This window comes from Heptranchias perlo, chromosome 22 (assembly GCF_035084215.1).
Source record: "Heptranchias perlo isolate sHepPer1 chromosome 22, sHepPer1.hap1, whole genome shotgun sequence".
NCBI classification, from domain to species: domain Eukaryota; kingdom Metazoa; phylum Chordata; class Chondrichthyes; order Hexanchiformes; family Hexanchidae; genus Heptranchias; species Heptranchias perlo.
Window position 1 is genome coordinate 4,031,990 of NC_090346.1, and position 8,614 is coordinate 4,040,603.

Consider the following 8,614-nt stretch of genomic DNA (forward strand, 5'->3'; position numbering starts at 1 on the left):
GAGGGCACCTCTGAGATAGTGTCGCGGGTAAGTGCAGGTATGTCTGAGATGGAGGGAAGGCTAGCCTCCATCGAGCTTCAAGCATGGTTCACCAATGAGTCCAGTGAGGCCCTGACAACGGCCCTTCGGATTCAGGGTGAGCAACTTTCCGCTGCCTTAAACAGGCAGGCAGATATACTAGCACTGGCCTTACAAGGCCTCACACATGTCCTCCAAACTGTCGTCCAGCAGGGTGGTAGGAGTGATGTGGGCCTGGCCCAGGAGAGGGACGGTGCGTGGAAGAGGGGCAGGATGTTGGACTCCCGGAGGATGAAGGAATTGTGGCAGCTGCCAGGGAATCTGGCGCACACGTGAAGGAATCTCTTGCAGTGGTCACACATGAGCTGAGTATTGATGGAGTGATAGCCTTTCCTGTTGATGAACAGTCCTGGCTCGTGTGGAGGTGCTCGTATTGCTATATGGGTGCAATCGATTACACCCTGCACCCGTGGGAAGCCAGACACAGCGTGAAATCCCACTGCCCTCTCCGTCTGGCTGAGGTCGTCCATGGGGAAGTTGATATAGTGCGAGGCCCTGCGAAACAAGCCGTCGGTGACCTGCCTTATGCACTTGTGTGCAGACGACTGAGAGACTCCAGCGATGTCCCCGGTGGCACCCTGGAATGAACTGGAGGCGAAGAAGTTGAGGGCAGTGGTGACTTTGACAGCAACAGGTAAGAAGATGCTGCTCGGCCCAGCCAGGGGCAGCTCGGCATGAAGGAGGCTGCAGATGTCCGCGACTAGCTGGCGACTGACTCTGAGCCTCCGTATGCACTGCTCCTCAGAGAGGTCCAGGAAGCTGAGCCTCGGTCTGTAGATCCTGTGGCGAGGGTAGTGCCTCCTGCGATGCATCTCTCTCTGTTGTTATCCTCCGTGCTCTTGTACAGGTGCCTGTGGCACAGCACTGTGTTGTGGAGCTCCACGTGGCGGAGGTGGACGGTGTGCCTGGCGAGGATGGTGATGTTGCTCGTCCTCGGATGAAGTGATGAATGCAGCCATGGCACCCCCATCCTGACAGTGTGAGTTTGAGGGGGTCCGCAAAGTAGGTAAATGTGTTTGCACAGCAGAGTTTAGGGTATAAATTAATAATTTTTAGTGGAAAGACAAAGGTGTTGCAGCCAAAACTTTGTCTGAAACGCAGAAAAATGCGAAGTGATACATACTAAATGAATACTTCGCATCTGTCTTTACCAAGGAAGAAAATGCTGCCAGAATCTCAGTAAAGGAAAATGTAGTTGAGATATTGGATGGGCTAATAATTGATAAAGAGGAGGTACTAGAAAGGCTAGCTGTATTTAAAGTAGATAAGTCACCCGGTCCGGATGGGATGCATCCTAGGTTGCTGAGGGAAGTAAGGGCGGAAATTGTAGCGGTACAGGCCATAATCTTCCAATCGTCCTTAGATACGGGGGTGGTGCCAGAGGACTGGAGAATTGAAAATATTACACTCTTGTTCAAAAAAGGGTGTAAGGATAAACCCAGCAACTATAGGCCAGTCTGTTTAACCTCAGTGGTGGGGAAACTTTCAGAAACGATAATCCGGGACAGAATTAGCAGTCATTTGAACAAGTGTGGATTGATTCGGGAAAGCCAGCATGGATTTGTTAAAGGCAAATCGTGTTTAACTAAATTGATAGAGTTCTTTGATGAGGTAATAGAGAGGGTCGATGAGGGCAATACAGTTGATGTGGTGTATATGGACTTTCAAAAGGCATTTGATAAAGTGCCGCATAACAGGCTTGTCAGCAAGATTAAAGCCCATGGAATAAAGGGGGCAGTAGCAGCATGGATACAAAATTGGCTAAGTAACAGGAAGCAGAGAATAGTGGTGAATGGTTGTTTTTTGGATTGGAGGGAGGTGTTCCCCTGGGGTCAGTACTGGGACCACTGCTTTTCTTGATATATATTAATGACTTGGACTTGGGTGTACAGGGCACAATTTCCAAATTTGCAGATGACACAAAACTTGGAAGTGCAGTGAACAGTGAGGAGGATAGTGATAGACTTCAAGAGGACATAGACAGGCTGGTGAAATGGGCAGACACGTGGCAGATGAAATTTAACGCAGAAAAATGCGAAGTAATACATTTCGGCAGGGAGAACGAGGGGAGGCAATATAAACTAGAGGGCACAATTCTAAAAGGGGTACAGGAACAGAGAGATCTGGGGGTATATGTGCTCAAATCATTGAAAGTGGCAGGGCAGGTTGAGAAAGCGGTTAAAAAAGGATACAGGATACTGGGCTTTACAAATAGAGGCATAGTGTACAAAAGCAAGGAAGTCATGATGAATTTTTATAAAACACTGATTCGACCACAATAAGTGTGTTGTGTCCAGTTCTGGGCACTGCACTTTAGGAAAGATGTAAAGGCCTTTGAGAGGGTGCAGAAAAGATTTACAAGAGTGATTCCAGGGATGAGGGACTTTAGATACATGGATAGACTGGAGAAGCTGGGATTGTTCTCCTTGGAACAGAGAAGGTGGAGAGGAGATTTGATAGAGGTATTTAAAATCATGAAGGGTCCAGACAGAATAGATCGAGAGAAACTGTCCCCATTGGCGGAAGGGTCAAGAACCAGAGGACATAGATTTAAGGTGATTGGCAAAAGAACCAAAGGCGACATGAGGAAAAACTTTTTCATGCAGCGAATGATTAGGATCTGGAATGCACTGCCTGAGGGTGTGGTGGAGGCAGGTTCAACCCTGGCTTTTGAAGGGGAACTGAATAAGTACTTGAAAGGAAAAAATTTGCAGAGTTAAGGGGTAAGTGGGAGGAGAGGACTAGATGGAGAGCTCTTGCATAGAGCACTCCATAGAGTAATTTCTTAACAGCTAAACATAGACCTGAGGAACCTGTAGGTGTGTTGTGCCGGGAGTAGTTCGATGATTGAGATTGTTGGACTGAGGTGTCAGTAATGTGACGTTCGGGGCGGGGCAGAGGATAAGGCTGTGGGTCCTTACAAAGCTCGCTGCTCTGGGGAAACTCACAGAGAGAAGATCGAGAGCACGGAACAAACATCATTTCTCAGACAGCAAAGATGGACAAGAGGTTCCCGCTGCACGTTCGAATTATTGGATACATGCAACATAAGAAACAAAAGGTGACATTTTATAGCTGTTTAAAACTAGATGTAATAGTAATATTGTAACTTTTTCCTGTATTATATTATTCAAGCATCAAATGCAACACTTTATCCCCGTGCTATTTCACATGTTCGTTTTTCCTTTGATTCTACCCATTTAATGTTGATATAACTTTTCCATTTTTTAATGACAGACCTTCCTTGCATCAGTTCTATGGTCGGATCAAAATGATGTTATTGTGTACAGGACGTTTGAAGAGTTTAAGAAACTCCATGTAAGTAGATTTAAAACCTGATACCTTTTAATCGACATTATTTCCATTGTGTAAAGTGTGATTTTTATATAATTGTTATTTGAATAACAGAGAGCTATTGTGAAGAAATTCCCGCTGGAAGCCGGATGCATTAAAAAGTCTGATCGAATTCTACCAAAATTCGAAGGTAAGAGGAATGCAATTTTTTAAAAAATCCATCAGCACCTTAAAAATAAGACACCAAACATTCAACCGCAGTTTACAACAATCCTTACTGGAAGACAAGGTCATTTTTTGATTTGTTGCCCTATATTAACAAAATGAAAAATTGATCAAACTTCATGAGGAAACAAACCGAATGTTACCTTGAGATATTCCACACCTGGAACAATAACGTGAACTTCTGTAATAATCACTATGAAAATACATTGCCTATTAAGGAAGATTACACTTTAAAAGCCCATGTTCCTGTTATGAAATATTCTGTTCTGTTTACCTTGTAGATATTTCTAGGAAGGAGAGGAGACAGACCCGAGTGAGTAAATCAGTCTTGAGAATTCGAATGCTGGAGAAATACTGCAACCATTTATTGAGTACTAGCGCTAAGATCTCCAAGGACCAAGCTGTTTCCCAGTTCTTCCTGCTCACCAACAAGGACCTGCCGCCTTCTTTCCCCTCAGACAGGTAAGCACAAGGAAACGGTGAGATCAGCTCAGTCTTCCCAAAGTGTTACTACGAAGCAAACTACTGCATTGTTAAATTCCACCCTGCTTGACCGTCTTCAGTCAGATCGGATCAAAACTTTAATTTCCTACGGATGATTCAGTCTTGTTCAAAGCTGAATGTTTTCTCCCCTTTTTTTTCTCTAGTATTATTATCATGCCTTCCACAGTTGAGCAGAAAGAAGATACTTGGAGGCGAACAAGCAGAACCAATGCCCAGTCCATCACACAACCTGTTGCTTCAGAGAATTACACGTGCATAGCACCTTATGAGACAAAAGATACCAAGAACAAGCCGTTCAGGGTGGAGAAGGATGAAATTGTTGATGTTGTTACCAAGAATTCATCAGGTACATTTTTGGCACTAACTCAACCTTCGTTTTGATAAAACGCATGAGGACACACCACAGGGGCAGATAGTAAATCCCTTATTTCATTTTAAGGGCCTTTGAGTTCCAAATTGCTATGTCCAGAGGACTGTCAGCTATTGACAAATTAAGAAATTACATTTATATAGTAGATTTAAAATTGATTTTCTACAAAACTTCCCATGAATCCAACAATTTGTTATAAAATATTGCTGCTCTATAAATATATATGCATATGTAAAAAGTGATCCATTGTGTTCTGTGCTGCAGTGGGACACAGAGAGCTGATAAAATGTGGCACATCAGCTCACTGGTTTAATTAAATTGAGAGCTCCAATTACAGCATAAACCCCAACTGATTATATTAGGTAGATCCTGCTAACTGTTCCTCTGTGAGTTTTGAACTCTTCAAATGCATAAAATGGTATTATGTTGACATCATTTTGTAGTTCATTTATAAAAGTTTGATGTAAACCACTTTGTAAAATTGAATTTTTTAAAAGCAGATAATAGGTTTAACAGGAATACAGGTTTGATGTGAGTATTCAGATTAAAATTCCTTACTTTAATGGTCATGATACCTGTCTCTTATAGGATGGTGGCTTGTGGAGAATGATGAGAAACAATTAGCCTGGTTTCCAGCTCCCTATCTCAAAACGTGCCTTAACTCTGCCCCATCTGGAGCATCAAATATCAATAATGAAACAGACGGTAAGTTCAGGAGTCCGTCTAAGCAGCACTTCCAGCATTTTATATTAAAGCTGCAATGTTCCATAGAAACTACATTTTAAAAATTCTGATAGCATGAAAATTCACTCTATTGTTCTGCTGTGGTAAAATTCAGAATAAATTCATCAATAATAAAATGCTGCATAATCAGCATTCATTTTCAACCTCTGCAATATAATGTCCAAAACTCATTGATAACTTTATATTAATTTAACACTTGATAACCTCTTATTGTTTTTACATGTTTTAAAAATGAATTTATTGTGTTCTTGTTTAAAGTACTTGGACAGCTTGTTGTTCCACACTTTGTTAACCCAGATACTTTAACTATCCAGCTCAATCTTGACCATGTCTTCTGTCCTTTTCATGATTTGAGGACTGTAGAAGCCTGTGCTCTGCTAAATTCCAGCACTACATTTCAATGGTGTATCGAACTAGAAACAAAATGCAAGATTGGGAAACATTTGCTGGAAACAAATTCTTTTTGCCCTTAAGGGATTAATTCAACCACATTAATTTCTGAGAAACACACAGCAACACCTGTCACACTCTAACAAAAGGTCTAACATTGCCAAATCTGAATGTATTTTTTCTCAATTCACCTAATATATGATAAGCGAAATCCAATTAAGATCACCTACTTTTTCTAAATCTTATTCATAGTGGAGTTCCTTTATGCGGTAGATTTCCAATAATTATTTAGCAATGTTAAATATTGATTTTTAAAATGACTTTGACCTTTTGTCCTTTGTAAATTTAGAGTGCCAATATTATGCTGTTAAAAGCTATGAAGCGACAGATGGAGATGAACTGTCCATGCACGTAGGTGTCATTGTCAAAGTCTTGAAGAAATCCAGTGATGGATGGTGGCTTATCAGGTTTGTCCTATTTTGTTGTTCATTAATTGTTCCTTAATCAATAGTGTCAAATAACAAGTGGTATGACATCTGCAAGTCACATGCTCCAATTGCACCTCATTAACATTTTGTTTAAAAATTGGATTCCGTATGTAGTAAAAATCTTTGATTTAAATTTGTTACACAATAGAATTGCTTTATGATTGAATGTTATTTACTATTTCAAAATTCCATCACAAGGGGAACTTGATTATATCAAAAACAAGCTAAATAAGAAACTGCACCAGGGCTTCAAAGCTTTTTCAATTTTGAGAGAATTTAACTTCAACAAAATTAATTCTAAATACACTGGATTTAGTATCAGAAATGTACCAGGAATTAACTCTACTATTGTGCTTTTTGAAAACTGCAAAGTAACTTGAAAACTGACTTAAGTAATATTGTTGACCAATAGGTATGATGGACAATCTGGCTACGTCCCATCTGTTTATCTCCAGCCATACAACAACCCTCATTCAAAATTTCAGATTCTCACCAATGCAGACAGATATACCTCCACCCCGAATCTCATCACGGCTGCTAGTAGCCCACGTACTCAGTCAAATAATGTACAGCTGAACTCGCATAGATATGAAGCCAAAAATTATCTCTCACCCACAGATATCCTGGGTGCCAATAATGGACTGAATAAACAAAAATCAAGGTCTACCAACTGCTTGACTGACAAAACCATAGATGAAGACCAGTTGAGCCTTCCCAATTCAGATGTGTCAGAAAGCAGATCAGAAAGCTTGAGTGATGACATTAGCTTGTCCACTGTAAGTTCAGGCAAGTCAGGTTTATCTGAGGACATCAGCTTAACAGATAGTTACAATATTAGTCGAGGCTCTGATGATGTATCAGAACAGGTTGAGAAGAACCAAATGGTGGCTTCTCAAAGCAAGACCAAAAATCTTATTGATTCTGGTGTGGAAGGGGTAGGCTTGAAACACAGCCCTGAACCTTCAGCAAGTGGGAGCAGTCCTGTTACAAATCTGATACCCAAAATTCCTCCAAGGCCACAGCGTCAAGAAATATTATCGAGATGTACAACCCTCACCAAGAACATGGTTCTGAGATACCAAAATGATTTTGACTTTATAGATTCTGAAAGAAAATCTGAGGTCACACAACCAAAATATCAGTGAGAAAGTTTTTTTTAACTCAAACAATATTTAATTTTGTAAAGGTATGCAGAAGCTGCAATTTTGGTAGCCAAAGTTGCCACAATCATATTAGCTTGAACATTTGCTCTGCTAAATTGTACTCAATTCATACTCAGCAGGGTTAATTTTTTAATCCTTAAGAGTCACAAAGGAAAAAAGCTTACCAATTAATACATTGTCTGGCAAAATTCTTCAATTTGACTGCAATTCTTTCTTGATCAATGGCAAGTAAACCTACACGCTCGTATAATTTCATAATGAGTGTTGTGTAGAATCATGTAACTCTAGAAAGGAACACAGTGTAATGAACAGAGGAATGATAATTATCAGTTCATGTATCATATCATAAAGACTGAATAAAAATCAATATTAATTATATTTTATTGACAAAATAATCCAATGTACACTCATTTTAAAATGTATTAGATTAATTCCAATTTAGGGACATTGTGATCTGAAGTTTGTTTGGCATAATATTCAAGGGATATATTGTAGTGTTCTTAAATGAGATTTTAAAATGAAGACAAGAATTGTTTTAAGAGTTTTCAGTAGCTGGATTGTTTTCTTATTACACCTGTTAGTACTACCGGTCGCCTATACAGGGCCCCACACCAAAGGACATTCTCATGGTCTGTCCGTACACCAGGCCCACACCAACATGATTGACTCTTAGCTGCCCTCTGAAGTGGCCTAGCAAGCCACTCAGCTGTATCAAAACCGCTACAATGCAGTTCAAGAAGAAGGCCCACCACCACCTTCTCAGGGCAAGTAGCGATAGGCAATAAATGGCGGCCTTGCCAGTGATGCTCACATCCCGAGAATCAATCTTTAAAAAAAATTGTTAATAGAGGATAATGAACAGAAAATGTGAGAAAACTTTTGCAATATTACTGCATACTGTTAGTGTAAAGATATCAAGAGGGGTGACTAAATCTATCTGGTATAACTGCTGCACCACTACACTGCGCCACAGTTGAGAAAAAAATCAAAAGTAAAAATTATAATTGAGCAATCAGCTGTTGCATTAAAATTTGAAGATGCTGTATTTTCCATATCGGAAAAAAAATGCTGTTCTATTGTTTATCACCAACTTATATTAAGAGATGTAACTAGGTGTTTCCACTGTATGGCATGGAGGAATAATTACAATAGATTTGTGCCTCTCTATGAATCATGTCCCTTGCTTTTAGGTTACAACTGGTTTTTTAGTTCAGCTATATTCGCTGTATATTTTCCTTGTAAACATTTTAAAAAGATTCTGTACTTCTGTGTTATTCAAAAATGCAATAAAATTTAAGAAGTATGTGGTGTTTTTAATATTCATCATTTATATTCTGCATAAGAACATAAGAAATAGG

The 8,614-nt window shown here is 40.0% G+C and overlaps 1 protein-coding gene across 1 annotated transcript; it reads left to right on the top strand.

Annotated features, from left to right (window-relative positions):
* The first annotated feature begins 2,881 nt into the window (after nt 1-2,881).
* On the top strand, nt 2,882-7,238 carry LOC137340886 (NADPH oxidase organizer 1-like). The gene is made up of 8 exons (XM_068003690.1): nt 2,882-3,139; nt 3,316-3,396; nt 3,487-3,562; nt 3,879-4,059; nt 4,245-4,447; nt 5,060-5,176; nt 5,955-6,072; nt 6,506-7,238. The coding sequence occupies exons 1-8, from the start codon at nt 3,077-3,079 to the stop codon at nt 7,236-7,238; spliced, it is 1,572 nt and encodes a 523-aa protein (XP_067859791.1). The 5' UTR covers nt 2,882-3,076.
* Nucleotides 7,239-8,614: the final 1,376 nt, after the last annotated feature.

Coding starts and splice junctions, on each gene's coding strand:
- LOC137340886 (XM_068003690.1), top strand. CDS start 3,077: ATGGACAAGAGGTTCCCGCTGCACGTTCGAATTATTGGATACATGCAA. Junction 3,140..3,315: donor TGCAACATAAGAAACAAAAG/GTGACATTTTAT, acceptor TTTTAATGACAG/ACCTTCCTTGCATCAGTTCT. Junction 4,060..4,244: donor CCTTCTTTCCCCTCAGACAG/GTAAGCACAAGG, acceptor TTTTTTCTCTAG/TATTATTATCATGCCTTCCA.